General features: G+C 46.4%; 1 protein-coding gene across 1 annotated transcript in view; it reads left to right on the top strand.

The window, feature by feature from the left end:
- Nucleotides 1-23,125, top strand: part of NPHP4 (nephrocystin 4) — a 969,441-nt gene that overhangs the window by 301,517 nt on the left and 644,799 nt on the right. The window contains exon 5 of the mRNA XM_085608868.1: nt 11,844-11,908. Coding sequence (XP_085464994.1) covers nt 11,844-11,908 — 65 coding nt within the window. The remainder of the gene's footprint in view (nt 1-11,843; nt 11,909-23,125) is intronic.

The following is a 23,125-nucleotide window of genomic DNA, read 5'->3' as shown; positions in this document are numbered from 1 at the left end:
GGAGCATAAACATTGCACAAAGTGAGTAGGCGTCTCCCCACCCGCACCTCCGCCCTTAGGAAGCGCCAATCAGGACTGCGGTAAACTTGAGCGCTCTCCTGCCGGATACCAGGCCTGCAGAGAATAGCTACCCCGGCGGTCTTGGTGTCCGTCGACGCCCAGAATTGGAGTGGGTAGCTTGGGTGGGCCATACGGGAAGTATCTACGCGCAGCAGGTGAGTTTCTTGCAGAAAAAGAATGTCCGGGCTATGTTGCCGCAGGTAGCGCCACACCTGTTGCCTCTTGTTGGGGGAATTCAGGCCCTTAACATTAAGGGTTAGTATCTTTAAGGGGCCAGCAACAGCCATGGGGAAATCAAGTGCCAAATTCGTCCATCACGCCGCCGTAGAGAGCGCTGCCAGGGTGCAAGGAGGGAACCCAGGAGCACGCCAACTGTAGCCCTAGGCACGCGCCGTGATAGCTGCAGCAACCGTCCGCCATACCTAGTACCTACAGAAAAGAGGAAGGAAAGATATAGGTAAGTGAGAGGGCAGAAAGAGGAAGGAGATAAACCCAACATCGGCCATCCGGGCCACATGTCTCTGTTCCAACGCCGGCCAGCCTACACCCGAGGGTTCGGACAAGCCAAGAGATGTCACTCTCACAGGATCAGAGGGGGGTACGCTGTCCACCGGTCTCGAGATGAGCTAGAGAGTGCTCCGGCTCTGGCTACCCCGCACACAAAAAGGAGAGAGAAGAGGTAAGAGCTGAGGGACCACAAGAACCCCCCCCCCCACAGACCAAGCCCAGCTAGAGAACAATCAATCAATCAATCAATCAAGCATTTGTATAGCGCGCTACTCACCCGGAAGGGTCTCAAGGCGCTGGGGGAGGGGGGTAAGTTACTGCACGAACAGCCAGGTCTTGAGTTGCTTCCTGAAGGAAAGATGGTCCTGGGTCAACCGAAGATGGATGGGGAGGGAGTTCCAAGTCTTGGCTGCCAGGTTGGAGAAGGATCTTCCTCCGGTGGTAGCTCTGCGGATGCGTGGTACGGCGGCGAGGGCGAGGCTGGTCGATCGTAGCTGGCGGGTGGGCGCGTAGAAGGTCAGGCGGTCGTTGAGGTACTTGGGGCCCAGGTCGTGGAGAGCCTTGTGTGCGTGGGTGAGGAGCCTGAACGTGATCCTCTTGCTGACGGGGAGCCAGTGCAGGTCTCTCAGGTGGCCGGAGATGTGGCTGTGTCGGGGGATGTCTAGGACGAGTCGTGCGGAGGCGTTCTGGATGCGTTGGAGTCTTTTCTGCAGTTTGGCTGTTGTTTCCGGCGTAGAGGGTGATTCCGTCGTCCAGTCGGCTGGTGACGAGTGCCTGGGTGACGGTCTTCCTGGTCTCGGTGGGGATCCAACGGAAGATCTTACGGAGCATACGCAGGGTGTTGAAGCACGATGAGGAGACGGCGTTGACTTGTCTGGTCATCGAGAGGGAGGAGTCCAGGATGAAGCCCAGGTTGCGTGCGTGGTCCGTTTGCTTGGGAGTGGTGCCCAGGGCGGGGAGCCACCAAGAGTCGTCCCAGGCGGAGGGTGATGATCCCAGGATGAGGACTTCCGTTTTGTCTGAGTTCAGTTTCAGGCGGCTGTTCTTCATCCACTCGGCGACGTCTTTCATCCCTTCGTGTAGGCTGGTTCTGGCGGTGGCGGGGTCGTTGGTGAGGGAGAGGATCAGCTGGGTATCGTCGGCGTAGGAGATGATGTTGAGGTTGTGTTGGCGTGCGATGGCTGCGAGGGGGCTCATGTAGACGTTGAAGAGGGTTGGGCTGAGTGATGATCCTTGTGGTACGCCGCAAATGACTTCGGTGGCCTCGGATCTGAACGGGGGAGGCGGACTCTCTGGGTTCTTCCGGCTAGGAACGAGATGATCCACTCTAGTGCTTTCCCTTGGATTCCGATGTTGCTGAGGCGCTGTACTAGGGTGTGGTGGCAGACAGTGTCGAACGCTGCGGAGAGGTCCAGGAGGATGAGGGCTGCTGTTTCCCCGTTGTCGACCAGGGATCTGATGTCATCGGTGGCTGCGATCAGGGCGGTCTCGGTGCTGTGGTTGGCTCGGAAGCCAGACTGCGAGGGGTCGAGGGATCCATTTGACTCGAGGAAGGCGGCGAGCTGTCTGTTGACGGTCTTCTCGATGACTTTGGCAGGAAAAGGGAGGAGCGAGATGGGGTGGAAGTTCTTGAGGTCGGTGGGGTCCGCTGTTGGTTTCTTCAGGAGGGCACTGAGCTCGGCGTGCTTCCAGCTCTCCGGAAAGGTGGCGGTGTGGAAGGAGGTGTTGATGATGTCCCGCAGTTGGGGTGCGATGATGGAGTCGGCCTTGTTGAAGACGTGGTGGGGGCAGGGGTCGGTGGGTGATCCGGAGTGGATGGTGTTCATCGTGCGGGTGGTGTCTTCGGTGCTGACCGGGGTCCAGTTGCAGAGGGTGGTGGTAGGGGGCGTTGGTTCGGCGAATGGGTGCATGGTTGGTGTGCCGAAGCTGTTGTGTATGTCGGCGATCTTGCGGTGGAAGAACGAGGCGAGGGAATCGCAGAGGTCTTGCGATGGTGTGATGTCGTTATTTCCGGCGCTGGGGTTGGAGAGCTCTTTGAAGATGCTGAAGAGTTCCTTGCTGTCGTGGGCGTTGTTGTCCAGTCGTTCTTTGAATGCTGTCTTCTTGGTGGTGCGGATCAGCTGGTGGTGCTTGCGGGTGGCGTGCTTGAGGGCGGTCATGTTGTCTGAGGTCTGATCGTGGCGCCAGGCTTTCTCGAGGGTGCGGCAGTACTTCTTGGAGTCCTTGAGTTCGTTGGTGAACCAGGGGGCTTTTTTGCTTCTGGGCCTGCTGGGAGGGTTCCTTAGTGGTGCGAGGTCGTCGGAGAACACTTGACCATATGAAGCTGTGATTGTAGAGGAGAGCTTCAGAAACAACCACAAACATGCAGACGGTTGATCACGGAGGCGGAGTTTCCGAGCCAGCGTCCGATGTGTCACCCTCTAACCGCCCATATTTTTAATTGGCTTGTGTCATTGTCCTTCGTAAACACTGGCTTCTGAGTCGTTATTAGGCTTGTTAGTCCCTCCTTGGTACCGCCTTGTCTGCATTTGTTACCTCCCATAACGACTGGCCCTTTCACTTGTCTTGTCACACTGTGTGCTTTGTCTTGGCTGTGAGCACTATTTTGTTTAATAATTTGCCCCTATTCCAGCCACTAGGTCGCAGCACGCCGCCCGCTTTTATTTTACTTACTAATGGCAGTCCGCTTTAACTATAGCGGCCGTCTTTCTTTCTTTCTTTCTTTATTTTAGTAGCGCGGTCCGCTTTAAGTATAACGGCCACGCTTAGTTATATATATTTTTGTTTACTTGCCACTATGCAGAGCTTCCACGTTCATGGAGGCCGCACCCCTTTCTTCAGCCGTGTCTAAAGTTAAAGTGCGGCATGGGTGCTTTTTTAAAAATGTGAAAGCGCGGCATGGGCGCTAGTAAACAAAAAATATTTCCAATGCAATAGGTCTCACATTTGCGAGAGTTTAAGCTATTGCATTGCCAATAGCTCAAACTCTCATTAATGCGAGACCTATTGCATTGCAAATGCTTGTTTGTTATTACGGCAGTAGAATGTACAGTGGCGAACTTTCAAGTACTCTAAAGTTTCTTACTTAAGACAATTTTCTCATGCACTGCATTGAGTCTCCTGGCCGCAGCAGAATAGAAACAGAATATGTTTTGTGAAGCTGCTAAACAATATATGATAACATTTTAACTTGTCACATGCAGCCATAGTGTATTTTCACAATCAGTATGATCTAACTCCTCACCAATATTAATCTAATTTCTAATGCATTGATGTTAATAATTCGTTATTTTTGGTTGCGTGATGTTAACATTTTGTGTATGTGATGAAAAATGATTGGTCTCTTGGTTAAAATTGCTAATTTTCGAATTTTTGTATTTACTTTCGGTCACTGCAATGGTTTTATGACTCTTTTTATCCCCGAGGGAGCTGAGAACCTTACTCAATGTATTTCTTTGGAGGGAGGGTGGGGGGTAGTTGCAGATACTGGAATATAAAGAATACTAGGCCGGTTAAATTGACCAGAACATGACGGGAATTCTAAACCACTTTAGAGGAGGATTGCAGGTATTTTCAAAGAAATACTGAGATGGTTTTAAAGAACTTCGTGCTAGTAACATTGATCAGAATGGAGCACAATTTAAAGACACTTTTACTGTAGTAAAACAAATATTTGCAATGTTCACCTTTCCCTGTAAAGTAGATATTCCCAGCTCTATTTTGTCGTTTGAGATGTATTCCTATTCTTCAAATGGCTAATAAGCAAGTTCAAGTTTATTGTTTCAGTTAGTTAAAACCATAACAATTTTGCAGATTAAAAACTATGATTCATTACACTATATAGCAATCATGAATATGTACAAAACAATTGAAAAAGTCATTCAGCTGGTTACTTGCTAGTATGCAAATATTTTGACAGATAAGTGAATTAAAACCAAACCTGAATTTGTGCAAAATGGGCAAGCATTAAAAACGAAATTCAACAAAAACAATTCTGAAGGTTGTTCAGCTGGTTACTTGCTAGTATGCAATTATTTTAGCAGATACGTTATTTGAAACCAAACCTGAGTTTGTTCAAAATGAGCAAGCATTCAAAATGAATCGGTCACAGCACACAGCAAGATGACAATAGTCTTTCAACTTTGATCTTTACACACTTACTGCCTCTGAACGCTTTGAAATGATTCAACAATTGGGAGGTGATCAAGTGTATAGACCTTGGTCAAACTTTAAAACAATTAATTAATAAAACTAACTGCGATGAGTTAAATTAAATTAAAGAAATGCGTTCCGGGCAGGGGTGACTTAGTCCAGGTAAAGTTTTAGGGACCATTGGCCCCTTATCGAATGAGGGATGCAAATCTTGCTTGGAATAAGTCTCAGGCTCCTATCAGAATGATAACTTCCGGTTAAACCATTGATGGTACCCTTGCCTAGGAAAGCAGTCTCTTATCTAACCTGGCTTCTGTTGTGCTCATAGTAGTTTGTTCACTTGTAGTAAAAACTTGGCAGCCCTGCAGGAGAGATGAATTGAATGGCTGTTCAGTAATATCATCACAGCTTGGTGGGGCAATCTTATCTTGAGTGTCCAAAAAGTGGGGCACAGTGATTTCTGTCGAAGTTGGTTGGCGGCAGGACAAATGCATAGAAAGAGTAACTGACGTTCCTCAAATTGACCACATAGACCGCAAAGGGAGTCCAGCCAACATTGTTTCTAAGATGGGACCTGATCTTTTGAAGGGAAAACTCTCATACGGATTAGTAGGAGAAAGTGTTGGATGAGTTAAGAAATGTGGCATGTGAGGTATGGTTGGGGTCCCCAGTTGGTGTAAGATTGTAAAACAGACCAGCCATGCTTTTTCCAAGCCGTTTCTGCTTTGTCGAGCATCCAGGATATTAACTTGGCCGCTTGGTTGGCGATTTTATTAAACGCTGTAAAACTGATGTTTAGCTCCCAGACTTTGGAGAGATCAAGGGTTGTTAAAGCTTGTCGGAGCACTATTGGCCAGTCATGTTTTTGGGTGTTCTGGCTCTCCATTTCGGCCCAAAACGAGGCAGCCAGAGATTAGGAGGGTGCAAATCTCATCTTCCAGCAAATTTTGCTTATGGCTGCCATCCTTACTGGGTGTTGGGTGAAACAGCCCAAATTCCAGGCACACTTGTGCTTGGGAAATGTGTTGTGGTAAATGGAAGATGCATTTGAATAAAATGGACTGTAATTGATTTAATGTGCTTATGTTCTTGCCCTTTAGCAACTCTGAGCCATAGGTCAGTGAGGGTAGGAACTTCGCCACGATAATTTGTAGTAGATATGACTGCGACAAACTCCCCATCTTTTTTTTACTTTGGTTGAAAGCAAAGTATAGTTTGTTAGCTAGGGCCCTTCTTTATAGTAAGGGCTGTTTAAAATGTAATCTTGTGTCTATTTCCACCCCTAAGTATTTGTAAGTGTTTACAGAGTCAAGGCTGTTCTCTGCTGCTTTCCATTTAAACTTTACTTTTTGCTGGCTGCTTTTAAAACGAGAAATAGATGATTTTTGATGCCGATTCAGTAGGCAGAAAGTCAGAGTATGCTTCTTGCTGACTACCATTGTAGGAGGGGAACTTCTGCTTTAGTGAGTGATGGTCTCTGTTGTGGGTAGACAAAATAAGTGAAATCCATAGCTCAAGGCTGTGCCCCCACCTGTGCAGTCTAACGCCAGGATGTGATGGGAATGTTCCTTTAACCAGGTTTTGGTTACAATAAGAAGTCCAGAGTGCAGTAAAGGAGGAAATTGTGAATTTCTTGGGGGTGTCTTGTTTGGCCAGCAAGCGAACATTCATTATCGTGCAGGGATGCATCTGAAGTGTCTGTCATTAGGACAAACACAGGACTTCATAAAGTGTACTCTGGCTGAATTCAAGGACTCACACCTCAGGGTTTATGTGAGTAGATCTGAAAGACAGAAGCTGCTTTGAGGAGAAAGTGACATGTGGGTTGGTAATAGGGCAGGTCAGTCCATAAGAGGAAGAGTCCTGTGTACAGAGAGAAGGCGAGCCGGGAGGTGCAGCTGGGCCAGTGAGGGGCCTGCGACGCACCCCTAGCGGGGAGAAGGGGAAAACCAAGCAACTGAGCCCAGGAAAATGTGTCAATTGGTTTACGTGGTTACGTGGTTTAAAGCGACCAACCGACAGGGACCCCCTGGGTGCGCCACAAGGTAAAAGGGCATGGGGGGTCCCCACCAAAAAAACAGGTGCCTTTGCAGTTGGCGGATTCGCTGCCGTGTGTCGCCTGGATCTCTGTTTTGTGAGCCTGCGTGGAGGAGCAGTGTGCTGGGACTGCAGTGCCCTAGGATTAAAGGCGGTGGAGTGAGCGGTGGACTGCAGCGATGGATTGGGGCAGTGGCGTGTGGTGAGCGCTCCGCGTTTGGTAAACTCATGGATGGGAAGCAGCGTGTATGGAGTGTGCTACCCTAGAGAACTGTGGACGGGCAGTGGCATGAGTGGAGTGCATTGCTGGCTGTGACAAGGAGAGAAGGGCAGCGGCGTAGCAAGGAGCACGCTGCCCTGGGATGTTAGTTTTTCTAAAAAAGGTTTCGGGCAACAGCGTGTGCGAAGCGCACAGCCCGTGTGGCGTGTAGAGCAGGGCAGCGGCTAGTGGGATCATGCTGCCCTGGGACGTGAGGAGTATTGGAAGTATTTGGGCAGCGGCTTGTGGCGAGCGAACTCCACGTAGAGAAAGAAGTAGGGCAGCGTGTGGACAGCGCATTGCCTATGTGTCACAAAGTAAGGGTAGCAGCGGGGTCGGAGCACGCTGCCCTTGAAGAAATAGAGGAAGGCAGTGACATGGGTTGAGCACGCTGTCACTAAAGGCACCTTTTTAAGTGTGCTTACCTCCCCTCTGGCGCCCGGACCTACCTGGACGAGCCCCAGAGCCTTCTGTAAGCGGGGGGCATGTCAGAGTTGACCACGCCCCCATCCCTCAGAAGCCAAGTTCTTAAAGGGGCCAGGGCTGGCAGGCAGGGGAATTACAATCTATAGGGCTGCAGTGAGCTATCTCAAACAAAGAGGGAATTTACAACAAAAACCTCTCAGTTGGTACTCCAGGGTAGACATTAAATACTGGTGAAAACGTGGTACGTTGATCCCATTTACAGTTAGCATATGGTCAAACCACACAAAGAATGAATTGAGTACCAATGACGTGGTCATTAATACTGCCAGCTGTATTCATCAAACCACTCGCCTAGGTACTGATCGCTATTAATGCCAGTCTGTGTCGTCCCCCCTAGTTTCCAGGTGTCATCTAGTTGGCTTGCAACCAAAGCTCACAGGCTTATTATCCCTATATTATTGCTTTGACTGTTTGCCTAACAGTAAGTGTTCCAATGCATTTATGGAACTCGGTACTCCAACAAGTAGCGTGCCGATCATTACAGTGTCATCCTCTTATTGCAGAAAATTCAGCTTTCGGACCCGCATATTCAGCGGGAAAGAGAACTGAAGTTTCCAGCATCAGGCTGAAATCAGTAATTTATAAGTCAAATAGTAATGGTGCTAGGACACAGGCTTGCTTCAACCCTTTGCCCATAAATATTCTCTCTGATAGGGCAAAAATTTGAGAGAACCAGATTTTACCCTGGGTCAAAGTATGCACTTAGTAGTGCCTGCGACAGAGGCAAAAGAGTGCAGCAAAAAACACATTGTCCTTTCTCTGGACAGTTGACTGTATTAAGTGCAAGGGAGCTAGCATGTTACCCTGGATCCTTTGGAGTTTCCGTTAGATAGACAGGTACTCATGTTGGCAGGTGGATAAAAGAGCATTTTCTCAGCGTGTCTAACAATGCAACTAGACGGTGTCATGCATTCACCTGGTCGCACCCTCTGAGTGCCGGGTTATGACTCCGAAAACCAAGTCCACCTCCCGGGTGGGTAGGGCATGTGGCTCAATGATCCAAAACCGGGGCGTTACTAAGGAGACGGGGCCTACCTGACTGGGGTGGGTATGGACCTGTGTCTTCGTAATATAATGGGAGTCATGCTAGGATGAGCCTGAGCTGGGCACATGGTTTGAGATCAAAACACAAGTCACTTGCAGGGGGGGTGGGGTAGGTCTAGACGTTGAGCATCACTATGTCCAAATTGTGCATGGTTAATGGGTGGGGTTGCATGAGGCATGGCCTCATTAACCGCAGCATGAGCGGATACCATGACCTGGACTGTGTACATTTGTCAGAAATAGGTACGGTTTAAACAAACAAGAACTGGCACCATGTAGCACATATTATTTTGTGTAATCTGGACTGGGAGGAGGAAAGACACATTTATCAAAAACCTCCATCACCTATCTAATCATATGGTATAACCCCATCCAGTGTGCCACCAATACTTAAAACTTCAAAACGACAGAAAAGATAGAGACAAGAAAGTGAATAGTCAGTCCTCAAAGTAATTTAACAGCTTATCTCACTCCACACACACCCTCCTTCTTTAAGAGCTAGATGACAAAAAATATCGTACGTACCGGACCAAATACACAGCACATCATCTATATATCTCTTCCAGAGGCAGATATGCCTCCGGAAGGGATTAGAGAGCTGGTCTAGATGATGTTCCTCAAATTGGCCGACATAGATGCAGGGCAGACTCGGTGCGAAGGTAGCGCCCATAGATGTCCCCGAGATTTGTAAAAAAAGGTCATCTTTGTAACAGAAATAGTTACGAGTCAAGGCCAGCTCCACACACTGCATAACAAAAGACTGAGGGGTATCGTAGAACCACTCTTGAGCCCCAAGAGCGCGAGCTGCTGCCACCAGCGTCGCGTCTTTGGGTATGCTAGTGTACAAAGACTCAATGTCAATTGTCACAAGAAATTGCTGGGAAGAGTCAAAATCCATATCATTTATAATGTTAAAGACATCAGTCGTATCTTGAACATAAGACAATTGGTTAATCACATATTCCCTCAAAAAGAAATCAACAAACTGTGAAAGGGGCTCGAGTACAGATGAAATCCCTGATACTATTGGACGTCCGGGGGGGGGGGGGGGACGCTGGGCCTTATGAATTTTGGGCAAAATGTAAAATGCCGGTACTCTAGGGTTAGCATTAACAAGAAAATCCGCCTCCTTGACAGTGATACACTTTTTCTCACGTGCCTGCGCTACAATAGTTGTAATAATTTGCAGCAGTTCAGCTGTGGGATCACGAACAAGTGGTTGGTAATTCCTCCTGTCACTGAGCAACCTCAGAACCTCGGTTTCATAATCACAAGTATTCATAAGGACCACAGCGCCCCCCTTATATAATAATTGTGAGTCTAACCCCTTTTTCGTCTTTGTACGTGTTATGATTTTGAGACACCTTAGTCTCTGTTTGCACGGTGCACATTTATTTGTTGTGTTCGTTTTTCTCTTTGCACTGGACACATCACTTTTTTCTCATGAGAAAGTCATCAATGATGAAACAAACGTGGGCAAGCTGGTGAGAACCTTCCAGTAGCTCCTCTGGTGGTGCACATGTGAGATACTTTCTCTTCCTTTACACATATTTTTTTGTCATCTAGCTCTTAAAGAAGGAGGGTGTGTGTGGAGTGAGATAAGCTGTTAAATTACTTTGAGGACTGACTATTCACTTTCTTGTCTCTATCTTTTCTGTCGTTTTGAAGTTTTAAGTATTGGTGGCACACTGGATGGGGTTATACCATATGATTAGATAGGTGATGGAGGTTTTTGATAAATGTGTCTTTCCTCCTCCCAGTCCAGATTACACAAAATAATATGTGCTACATGGTGCCAGTTCTTGTTTGTTTAAATAGTATTTGATTGAAGGGTGTTCTGGCACATCTTCCCTCTACAGCTCCTTGTTTTGAATCAGAAATATGTATGGACCTGTTCCTCCTCAACATTGCGGGACTCGATGGTTATTAGGATTCAGCCAGGGAACGTTAGGAGATGAGCAGGTGAGGGAGCTGCCTGAGGTCGTGAAACCACAGGCAGCATGGCGGGGACAGCACAAAGCGACAGCAGAAGGAGCGCAATAGCAACGGTGGAGCCGCTCAAGCACATTCACTTTGGATGCCTTACAGCTGGGGCACAGGGAGCAGGCTTTGGGGCAGAATGGGGTCAGCAGAGGGAGGACATGGCACTTGCAGCCCAGGTCAGGTACGAGGGCTGCCCACAACTCATGGCAGCAAGGTGTAGCTAGAAGTCGCAGGAGGGGCGCTAGACCCTAGCTGGGAAAGGGCTTTCGCTCAGGGTGCTGTCACAAGGTGCTGTTACAGACTAAGGACTACTGTTAATGTGGGCAGTCATAATGTTATGCATGTTTTAAAAACAGTAATCTGTGAATTTTGCATATCAATATGTTACTAAAGAGGAGCTGCGGCCGTTGTGCACCATCCAAGGCGTACTATTCATCTCTTCTTCATCTGTGCCAGAAAAAGGAAGGTGGGGTGCAGTTAGCGGCCGGGCAGCTCGAGGGCACTCGCCCTCCTGAGAGGGGTTAAGCTTGACCTTGGCTGCCGCCCTTGTGCCCGCTGCTTACGGTCGCTCATTTTGCAGAAGGTGGGTCCCTCACTCTGGTTTGTGCGAAGGTGTTTTTAAAAATTAGACTCGGACACACTGCTGCAGAAGCAGACAGAAATATATTCCACAGAGCAGGAAACTCCTTCCTTACTTCTGGATAATTGTAAAATTAAAATAAACTACAGGAATAGGAAAAAACACAAGTTAAAAAACGATGACAACCTAACATAAGAGAACAGTGCAGTGTAGTTAATCAAAAAATAAGAAGTTAACACAACGATTAGCCTATAGGCCATTCATCCATAATAATGTGGCAAAATATAATATTTAAGAAATAAAAAAACAGTGAAGTGATTTTGTCACCCCCCACACATTTGATTATTTCTATTGAGTTCAATGTATACAGAGTGGATTCTGAGCGATTGCTGCAGAGATCTGTAGTCCACGCTTGCTTATTTATCTGCCAGGATGACTGAAAGGTAGCAGTTTGTTTGTGAAACAGAGGTGGCAGTCTGAGCGTATTAGTTCAATTGATTGGAGAATTGTAGTGTTCTTTCCTCTTTTCAATGCAGCAGGTGCACTTTGGTGTATCCCTAGTGTTTGTAAGGCAAAGACTTCGTTTGAGATCACACTGATATGTCAGTGGGAACTGAGGGAGTCTCCACTAAACTGAAAGCGACAGTGCTTGAAGTGAGTTGTTAAAATCAATTTACTAAATGATTATTGACTGTTTTGAGGTAATATTTGTTTTTCTCTTCGTTTTATTATTAGGCTAAAACTATATCATGGATCTCCTCGTGCTCTCATGCATCCTGCCCTAAAGGACCCAATGGAATGTGAGTATTATAGACGGGAAATTGTGCACATAAAAATGTATACTTTTAATTACTCTTGAGCGTAAACGTGATAGTCCCACAGCATGGTGATGCCGACTGTTAGCTTGTATTTCAGAATGTAAACTGACAAGTGCCATCAAGAAGGTATTCTTGTGAATTAAGATCATCCGCAGAGTGGAAAATATGCGGCAAATAGTCTGCAGTAGAATAGAGTTACATTTTAAGACAACCTCCTGGCTGATTGCATTTTGATGGGTTATTCTTACAGTGGATTCCTCACCTTAGATTATTTCCCAGGTGCGAGACTGGATCCAAAGATTTTTTCAAAGTGGCTCTACCGCGTTCTACTGAGTGGCATTGTGCGGCTTTGAGTTGGTTCCATATCACCCCTGAAGTGACAGAGTGGAGCCTCATGCAAGCGCCACCCCTGCGCACTGGTGTTAGTTCCTTGTCTTCTGCGCCTTCCAACATGGATCCGAACCTCTGCTCCCAAATGTGTCATATTTCTCAATGACATTCAGACCTTTTCAGTATTCTTGTTAATAATGTTGCACCTGAAAATAACTGGATTCAAGCCGTGCCACAACTTCACGAAGCAGATATTGGCTACACATCTGCATGAGGTGTGCCTTTGGTACCTGGACTAGGGATTTGACTCTTAAGTTGTGTGATAAGTGTGCTCTCATGCAGCCAAGGTGTTTCGAGACTGGGAGGCGAAGCTGTATGTCGCTGAGCACAAGAAGACGTTGCAGACTTTGTGTAGATCCTGCTTCAAGTCACCAGCCCGGACTCAGCCACGGGGTCCACTCCCTTGACTGTTCCACTTCCACTTCAAGATTTTTTAAGTAAGTCCAACTTCAACTTCAAACACAAGCAGAAAATGCTTAGCAGGACTCCACCCCATCCAGCCACTTGGACTCCAAGGAGAAGGCACGAGGGCATCAAGATGTAAGTTGCACTCCGTTGAGGTCACTTATCATATTGCCAATTTCACATTTTGTTCCAACACACCCTGAGTTTCCTGGGCCTTCATCGACCCCTTAGCAGATTCAAGCCTTCAAAGACATCTTGTTGCAAATGTTCAATGCGCTGCTGGTTCCATCTTGTTCACCTTTGGGTCTCCCAAAACTGCAAGGGCCTTCAGTCAGGTTCCTGATGGCGGGTCTCTCCCACTCCACCATCTGTCCTTTGTGGACCCTTCTACTCTGGCCCCATAATCCAAGCCAGTTCTGCTCACCTGACACTGATGCCACTGGTGCTGGTGATGATCTGGTGCTGACACCCATGTCGGACCTGAACCAACATCAGTCTAACTTGAAGAATTCTGTGTTATGAAATGTTTCAAAAAGGTTCTGCCCTACCTTTTCTTTGCTCCCCACTCAATATCCCTCTCTGTTTAGAACAGTAACCCTCCAAAGGTGCCATAGTGAAGGTGCTGGAGAAAGACAAGGTTTATAATTCTTATTTCCTCGGCCTGAAAAAGGATGAGGTTCTCAAGCCTTTCTTGTACCTCTGTCATCTAAGTGCCTTCCTACGGAAGGAGAGATGGAAAATGCTCACATTGGTAGGATCATTTTCAGTTTGCCTTGATCCTACTGTGTCTTACCAGAGCCCCTCGGGTGTTCATGAAACTGATGGCAGTGGTCACTGGCCATTTTATAAGGTTGTGAGTTGTATTCCCATTCCTGTCTGTTGAAGACTGGCTCTCTGCAGACAGGCGCGGACCACCTCCGGACCATGGCAGACCTTTTGCTATTTCAGATTTTCACCAGAAACAAGCTGAAGTTCCACCTGAGTCCCTCTCATTGGCTTGGATTTATTGGGGCAGTCCTGGATATTGTGGAGTTCGGGCTTTCCATCTGCATTAAGGAGTCCAGGACATTCAGGGTATGAGCTGGATATTTCAGGCTCCTCCAAGATCCAAGTGAGGGTGGCTTCAAGACTTCATGGTCCCTTAGTTTTTTGCTTCCTCCTTGTTAACCATGCAAGGTGGCACATGCAAACCCTACAGTGGAACCTTAAATTCTAGTGGGCTCAGTGTCATGGCCACCTTTTTGACACCATTCCGATCTCGGAGGTAGCAGATCAACATCTGCAATGAAGGCTGACCGACCGCAGTTTGTCCTGCAGCCAACCATTCTCCCTTCGCTCACTGCAGGTAACAGCGGTATTGACACATCACTGTTGTTCGTGATGTCTCCATGTCAGTGTTCTGGAGCTGAGGGCCATTTGTCTGGCCCTGAAGGTCTTCCTGCCATCCATCAAGGGGAGTCTAGTACAGGTTCTGACCAAAAACACCACTGCATTGTGATACTACAACAAGAAAGGTGGAGTGGGGTCTTGATTCCTGTGCAAGGCGGCTGTGCGCCTTTGGAGGTGGCTGGAGTTCCAGGGCATCTTTCTAGTCGCCAGGCACCTGGTGAGAGCCCTGAAAGCCAGATAGACTAACTGATCAGACATCTAGTGCTTTACATCCCAAGGTGGAGAACATAAAGGGTCAACCCATATGAAGTCACTGGGACCTGGGTATGGAACAGTATAAAGGTAAGTGGTCCCAGCATACAGTTCATTCAAAAACAAAACATTAGCATTATTGGAACATAATTTAGACGGATAACTCAAAAAAGTTCGAATGTTATTTAATCACATCGAACACGTAACATTCTTTCAAAATTGAATCAGAAGAATTTTTAAGCAACAATTTGAAAAAGTAAAAAACGTGCCCAAGGGAAGGGAGGGGGGTGAGTGAAATAGTGCAGAATTTGGAAGGAAGTGAATACAGTGTTAAAGGTTACTGAATTACACTTAAATTGGACGGCATTCAAGAATCACTGCCGTATTTTGAACATAGATTCAATCATAGTCACAGTATTAACAATTCGGAAAAGTGCCATATAGAAACAATCACAGTACATCATGTACTGTTGACGATGTTGGCAAACGATGTTGAGTCGACGTTTCGACCCCTTGAGTGTTGTAGGTATTAAGTGGAACCTTACGGGGTGGGGTCTTCATCAGGACTGGGAAAGACACAAAGGAAGGGTGGGCACCTGAAGGAACAAAAGTTTAAATGAGTGGGGACTCATCAATCTTTCATTTGGCGGAAGCTACAACATATTAAATTAATTTGAGAACAAAATAAAAGTTACCATGTCCGAGGGTGGACAAGCCTCTAAGACGTCCGCAGGTCGTCAAAGAGAGAGGGAAAAATCCTCGGCGGTAACGGACTGGCGTGGAGAGTGGTTGAAACCTGAAATTAAGTAAGGTGAGTCAGACTGGTGAACCAGACTAGTCAGTTCAATAAATGGTCGCTCCCAACGTTGGCGGGAAATAATTACCATCGACCACAACTCGTGGGGGTTAAGTCTTAGGATTCATGGAAAAGCATAGCCTGGAGATTAATCCGGGTTTAGGGGATGGTTGAACTGCTGGAGAAAAATCACTGCTAGTTCACACAAAGGAACGAATCTACACAGGGAAAAAAAGACAATTCAGAAATTGTGACAGGGAGAGCGCCTGCTAATACAAAAGTGCTGGAGAAATCACTATGGAGGTGGGATAAACATGATTTCAAAGAAATGGATAGATCAGTAATAAAGAGAAGTAGAACTTCTCATTGTTATTCACGAGTCCCGTAGGATCACGTAGAATGGGTATAAGAGCATCGCTAGTACTCGAAAACACATAAATTACCGTGGGAGAGGGCAAAGTGTCGAGAGCCGACACGGCATGTCACATACTACATGCAGACACAAAATAAATCATTTTGGGCAGAGCAGGATGTCTCGGACAAAATCAAAAGGTCAAGAAGCCAGCATGAAAGGGGGGTAGGAGCTTACCCTGAGTCTCAGCGTCCGCTGCATCAATGAATGGGAAGTGCTTGCCCCGGGCGCATCATTTAAATAAGGAGACGCGCGGTGAACGCGTGGTCTCCGTTAACGTGCTGGCGCTAGATGCCGGTAGGCAACCGTCAAGGAGAAAAGACTATAATCGGTAGCGTCACGGAGTTGACAGCGTATTAGGAAGTTGTGGACATGGTAGAAAACGTAACGCATGAGTCAAACAGAACAACTAGAAAAGTATTGATCGCCCATTTTAAAACAATGTTAATAGTGTAAACAATGTGCAGTACGGTTTAAACAATTTACATCAATACAAAATCAGAGAAACCCAAACAGTACATGGTGATAATCCTGTTGGGAAGAAAGCATATATCCACATACAAAATGTCCAAACAATCACAGTGTATAGCAGCAATTAGGCATGGCAAAAGGTAAGCATGATAGCGTATGATACTGTGTCTGCTGGGTGATAGCCAGCTGCTCCCGGTACAACCAGCCCTATTCATAGAACAAAATATGTTATCAAATGTGTGCTGGTAGATGGAAGGAGAGGTAACAAAGTGGACTACTCATATTAGTGGCAGACATAATGGCTCCTTAAGAGGGGAGAGAAGGAACACATCAAAAACAGAGCCAGAACTAGCTCAGATTAATCAAACCCGGAGGACTGCTAATTGGGCGTTACTGCCATCAAGTTCATTAAGCCCATTGGCCACCGTGTCCATCATAGACATCCATTTAGATTCTCTCACATTGAGAATGGCTGTTAGGTTGCCGCCTCTGGGGCCCAGCTTGACTTTCTCGAGAACTAGCCATTTGAGATCATCTGGTTTATGATTTTTTGAGGTACAGTGTTCAACGAGGGGGGCTCCCGCCACGTTGCACCGGATTCTGCTATGGTGCTGTAGAATTCTAGCTTTCACCTTTTGTTGTGTCTGCCCAATGTAGAGTAAATTGCAAGGGCAACTGATACAATAAATCACATCAGAGGAGTTACAATTCGTAAAAGAACTGAGAGTTATCGTGTGTCCTCTATAGGTGAAGATCTTTGTCGGGTCAGTGGAATCACAGGCCTTGCAGTGGCCACACTTAAAGTGTCCGATCACTGGTGGTAGATTCCAAAGTCCTTGGATGGTTGGTGTTGTCGCTGTTTCAAGAAACGAGTGGACTACTTCCACTCAGAACAAGAAATTGGACAAACTTGCGAAAGACATTCGCTTTTATGAGAAAAAGAACACATATCCTTACCTATCAGAGGATTATTACAAGCAGGACAATCAAGGCAGATTCACAGGCAGAGGTAGAGGTTCCTACAGAGGCAGAAGGAATTTTACCAACTTTTCTGAATCTTCAGGTAGCTCTGGAAGTGACAACGAGCAACCATCCACCAGCTCTGACCAAAGCTATCGTGAAAATTGGTATCCCCCACAAGGCTATTACCCTCCCTCTTTTTTAGACGAGGGCCAATGGAGACCACCCAGAGGACGGGGTCCTTGGCAACGGGGCCCTCAGAGAGGTCGACAATCCAACACAACCAACTGGGACAGAGGCAGGGCGACGGCAGGCAAGCAGGTGCGTTTCCAGACGGAGAACCATGGAGAGATATCAACCAGACGCAAGGTCTACAGATGGTAGAGAAGGATAACCCATTGGTGAATATTTCATCATACACGTTGACGGAAGATGAAGAACGCGTACTCTCAAAGGGGCTCTCCTTCATACCAACGTCTCACCCTAATAGCTTTGATACTAAGGTTGAACTACACGCCTTTTTCAGAAAGATACGTTTAAGGTATTTCTTCAAACACTCTACTTCTGATGCGCTACAGTCGGCCACTGGACTGAGGCCCCCCTCCACTTTTGTCCCACCTACGAGTGCGATGTCCAACAAGATCTTGGCTTATGAAAACATGGTACTTTCCGACGTAAATAAGCTATTGGGTAACTACAAACATACCATCCCCAACACCAGAAAATTGGAACGAACTGCATTAACCAAATTGAAGAACAATAGAGATATTGTAATAAAGGCTGCGGACAAGGGTGGTGCGATCGTCATTCAAGACACCACGGCATATAAGGATGAGATTCTGAGGCAACTTCAAGATGGCGTGAGCTATTCTAAATTACGATCTGATCCAACTAAAGAACTGGCAGAAGAAATTTTACAAATCACCTCCGAGGCTTATGGTCTAGGTATACTCAGCAAACTTGAGTTTGAGTATCTCAACCAGAAATACCCTCGTTTACCGACCATATACACCCTACCCAAGATCCATAAAGATCTCCAGCAACCACCTGGACGCCCGATTGTTTCGGGATGCGGCTCCTTACTGGAACCATTATGTAAATATGTTGATTTCTTCCTGAAACCACTGGCAGAGGAAACTGAGGCCTACCTTAGGGATACGATGCAGACGATCAACTTGGTCGACCAACTACCCTTCGATCCAAATACCCAGCTACTGGTGACCTGCGACATCGTTTCCTTGTATACTAGCATTCCCCAGATACCGGCACTGGAGGTGATGACCGAAGCCCTCAACACCAGACCAGCACCAATGAGAGTTCCAACTGAATTTATAATTCAACTCTTGACTATTGCTATGCAAAAAAAATTTTTTATCTTTCAAGGAGACTTCTACTTTCAAACTAAAGGTGTTGCCATGGGAGCTGCCTTTGCTCCTGATCTAGCAATAATCTTCATGGATCACTTTGAGCGTCAATTTATCTTCGCTAACAATCCTTTCTCTGGCAAGATCAATTTATGGAGACGCTACATCGACGATATTCTCCTAATTTGGAATGGTGACCTCACGGAATTGGCGGTTTTCCATGAATGGCTAAATTTATGCAACGACAATATCCAGTTCACGATACATTCGCATGCCAAAGAACTTGCCTTCCTGGACATCAAAATCTTTTGTGAAGACAACAAATTGCACACAACGTTGTATCGAAAACCCACAGAACGTAATTCCCTACTTAGATACAGTAGCCACCACCCACGTGGCCTTAGGGATAACCTACCCTTTGGACAGTTTTTGAGGATACGAAGAAATTGTACCAAAAAGGAGGATTACTTTGTGGAATCTGAGGACCTGAGCAATCGTCTACTATCAAGGGGATACCCCAGGAGACTGGTTAAGAAAGCTCGCAAGAGGGCATGGTTCAATCCCCGTGAAACCCTGCTAACACCTAAAGCTAAACAAGATACTGCATTGCAGAGACTGATTTGTGTCACTACTTTTTCAACACGGAGTAATGAAATTAAGAAAGTGATTAATAAACATTGGGAGTTAGTAGCTGATGACATCGACCAACCAAACCCGCCGATGCACTCCTTCAAGAAAGCGAGAAATGTAAAGGACTATGTAGTCCACTCGTTTTTTGAAACAGCGACAACACCAACCATCCAAGGACTTTGGAATCTACCACCAGTGATCGGACACTTTAAGTGTGGCCACTGCAAGGCCTGTGATTCCACTGACCCGACAAAGATCTTCACCTATAGAGGACACACGATAACTCTCAGTTCTTTTACGAATTGTAACTCCTCTGATGTGATTTATTGTATCAGTTGCCCTTGCAATTTACTCTACATTGGGCAGACACAACAAAAGGTGAAAGCTAGAATTCTACAGCACCATAGCAGAATCCGGTGCAACGTGGCGGGAGCCCCCCTCGTTGAACACTGTACCTCAAAAAATCATAAACCAGATGATCTCAAATGGCTAGTTCTCGAGAAAGTCAAGCTGGGCCCCAGAGGCGGCAACCTAACAGCCATTCTCAATGTGAGAGAATCTAAATGGATGTCTATGATGGACACGGTGGCCAATGGGCTTAATGAACTTGATGGCAGTAACGCCCAATTAGCAGTCCTCCGGGTTTGATTAATCTGAGCTAGTTCTGGCTCTGTTTTTGATGTGTTCCTTCTCTCCCCTCTTAAGGAGCCATTATGTCTGCCACTAATATGAGTAGTCCACTTTGTTACCTCTCCTTCCATCTACCAGCACACATTTGATAACATATTTTGTTCTATGAATAGGGCTGGTTGTACCGGGAGCAGCTGGCTATCACCCAGCAGACACAGTATCATACGCTATCATGCTTACCTTTTGCCATGCCTAATTGCTGCTATACACTGTGATTGTTTGGACATTTTGTATGTGGATATATGCTTTCTTCCCAACAGGATTATCACCATGTACTGTTTGGGTTTCTCTGATTTTGTATTGATGTAAATTGTTTAAACCGTACTGCACATTGTTTACACTATTAACATTGTTTTAAAATGGGCGATCAATACTTTTCTAGTTGTTCTGTTTGACTCATGCGTTACGTTTTCTACCATGTCCACAACTTCCTAATACGCTGTCAACTCCGTGACGCTACCGATTATAGTCTTTTCTCCTTGACGGTTGCCTACCGGCATCTAGCGCCAGCACGTTAACGGAGACCACGCGTTCACCGCGCGTCTCCTTATTTAAATGATGCGCCCGGGGCAAGCACTTCCCATTCATTGATGCAGCGGACGCTGAGACTCAGGGTAAGCTCCTACCCCCCTTTCATGCTGGCTTCTTGACCTTTTGATTTTGTCCGAGACATCCTGCTCTGCCCAAAATGATTTATTTTGTGTCTGCATGTAGTATGTGACATGCCGTGTCGGCTCTCGACACTTTGCCCTCTCCCACGGTAATTTATGTGTTTTCGAGTACTAGCGATGCTCTTATACCCATTCTACGTGATCCTACGGGACTCGTGAATAACAATGAGAAGTTCTACTTCTCTTTATTACTGATCTATCCATTTCTTTGAAATCATGTTTATCCCACCTCCATAGTGATTTCTCCAGCACTTTTGTATTAGCAGGCGCTCTCCCTGTCACAATTTCTGAATTGTCTTTTTTTCCCTGTGTAGATTCGTTCCTTTGTGTGAACTAGCAGTGATTTTTCTCCAGCAGTTCAACCATCCCCTAAACCCGGATTAATCTCCAGGCTATGCTTTTCCATGAATCCTAAGACTTAACCCCCACGAGTTGTGGTCGATGGTAATTATTTCCCGCCAACGTTGGGAGCGACCATTTATTGAACTGACTAGTCTGGTTCACCAGTCTGACTCACCTTACTTAATTTCAGGTTTCAACCACTCTCCACGCCAGTCCGTTACCGCCGAGGATTTTTCCCTCTCTCTTTGACGACCTGCGGACGTCTTAGAGGCTTGTCCACCCTCGGACATGGTAACTTTTATTTTGTTCTCAAATTAATTTAATATGTTGTAGCTTCCGCCAAATGAAAGATTGATGAGTCCCCACTCATTTAAACTTTTGTTCCTTCAGGTGCCCACCCTTCCTTTGTGTCTTTCCCAGTCCTGATGAAGACCCCACCCCGTAAGGTTCCACTTAATACCTACAACACTCAAGGGGTCGAAACGTCGACTCAACATCGTTTGCCAACATCGTCAACAGTACATGATGTACTGTGATTGTTTCTATATGGCACTTTTCCGAATTGTTAATACTGTGACTATGATTGAATCTATGTTCAAAATACGGCAGTGATTCTTGAATGCCGTCCAATTTAAGTGTAATTCAGTAACCTTTAACACTGTATTCACTTCCTTCCAAATTCTGCACTATTTCACTCACCCCCCTCCCTTCCCTTGGGCACGTTTTTTACTTTTTCAAATTGTTGCTTAAAAATTCTTCTGATTCAATTTTGAAAGAATGTTACGTGTTCGATGTGATTAAATAACATTCGAACTTTTTTGAGTTATCCGTCTAAATTATGTTCCAATAATGCTAATGTTTTGTTTTTGAATGAACTGTATGCTGGGACCACTTACCTTTATACTGTTACATCCCAAGGTAGCGCAGAGCATCTTTGACCAGTGGTGGAACTCTGGTTAGAATTTTGCCATTGAAGTTTCTGCGACAATACTTGTTAGGAGACACATTCTGGCTGTAATGAAACAAGCAACTCCTGTATGCCTTCCCACCAATTCCTCTCCTGCCCAGAGTTCTGAAGCAGGTCAAAAATGACTGGAACCATGTCATCCTGGTGGGTTCCGGATTGGGCTGGGAAAGTGTGCTGCCTGGAACTCCAGAGCATTAACATCAGTGCTCCAGTCAGGCTGCCGCTTCCGGAGGACCCCTGTCTCAGCAACAGAGCAGGGCACTTCAGGTGAATCTAAACAGCTCACACCTCCATGTGTGGAGACTGAGCAACAGTAATTGGCAACATTTGATTCCCCGACTCCGATGGTGAATGTCACCCTGGCTGCTAGGTACCCTTTCACAAAATCCATTCATGCTGGTGCTTGGACACATTTGTGCCCTGATGAGGTGCCCAGAACTCTGATCCCACACAGGCAAAACTGTCAAATGTGTTTTTAGTTGGTTTGTCTTTAGCCCAGGCCTAGCAGTGGGCATGGTAAATGGTTGCTTGTCAGCCCTTTCTGCCTGTCTCGGTTGGTCAGACCAACCCTCCTTGTTCAGATCTCCTAGTGTGATGAGATTTGTTAAAGGCCTGATACAATTTTCCTACCAATTCCTTTATTACACAGTGGGGCCTTAACTTGGTCTTGACATGAGTCATGTGAACGCCCTTCAAGCCAATGCTGCTCGCTGAATCGCCTTATCTTGAATACGGTCTTCCTCACTGTGTCAGCTTGTTGCTTGAGTGAATTACAGGCACTGTCAGTGCAACTGGCTTCACCACCTTTTTCCTGGACAAACTGGTGCTGACAATTCCCCTGTATTTAATGGGGTGAGGACTGATTGGCAAAAGATGGTTGGTAGCCCCTTGTTTACCAGATCTTGATGATGTCAGTGCAATGTGAATTTTCCAGTCTTTTTTTTAAAAAAAGGAGGTAAGGCGCTGCATGTGTTCCCCCCCCCCCCCCCCCCCCCACGGCTCTTTCGAAGGGTGGTGTAATGGGGGCCCGAGATGTGTTGAGGACAGTTCTTTAGGTCTCACCAGAAGCACTGCGTTTCATTTGTGGGATAACTAGTGTAACTTGAAGTTTAGGATGTTAGAGCCTCATTTTGAAAGATGCCTTTGGCTTAGAGTTACATTATGGGTTGATGCATAGGTAGACATAAAAACTGTATTTTCTCCTAACTTACTGAATAATGGTGTTTCCGGGAAGAGCTGAGCTGGGGAAGGAGATGGAGGGCCGAGAAATTCGTGGTAGGGAGGGCACTGGTTAAGGACGCAGGGGGTGGGGAGGATCCTGCTGCACCCACTGCTTTTAAGGTTATTGTGAGGGGGCGGGCGTACATGCGAGCCAGGCGTGCGCTTCCCCCATAGATTGACATCCTTTTCTGTTTTTCTCTGAAGCTGGTGTCGCTAAGAGGGGGCATTACCATTTCTGT

This window comes from Triturus cristatus, chromosome 1_2 (genome assembly GCF_964204655.1).
Source record: "Triturus cristatus chromosome 1_2, aTriCri1.1, whole genome shotgun sequence".
In the NCBI taxonomy this organism is placed as follows: Eukaryota; Metazoa; Chordata; class Amphibia; order Caudata; family Salamandridae; genus Triturus; species Triturus cristatus.
This window is presented reverse-complemented; position numbering and strand designations above follow the sequence as displayed.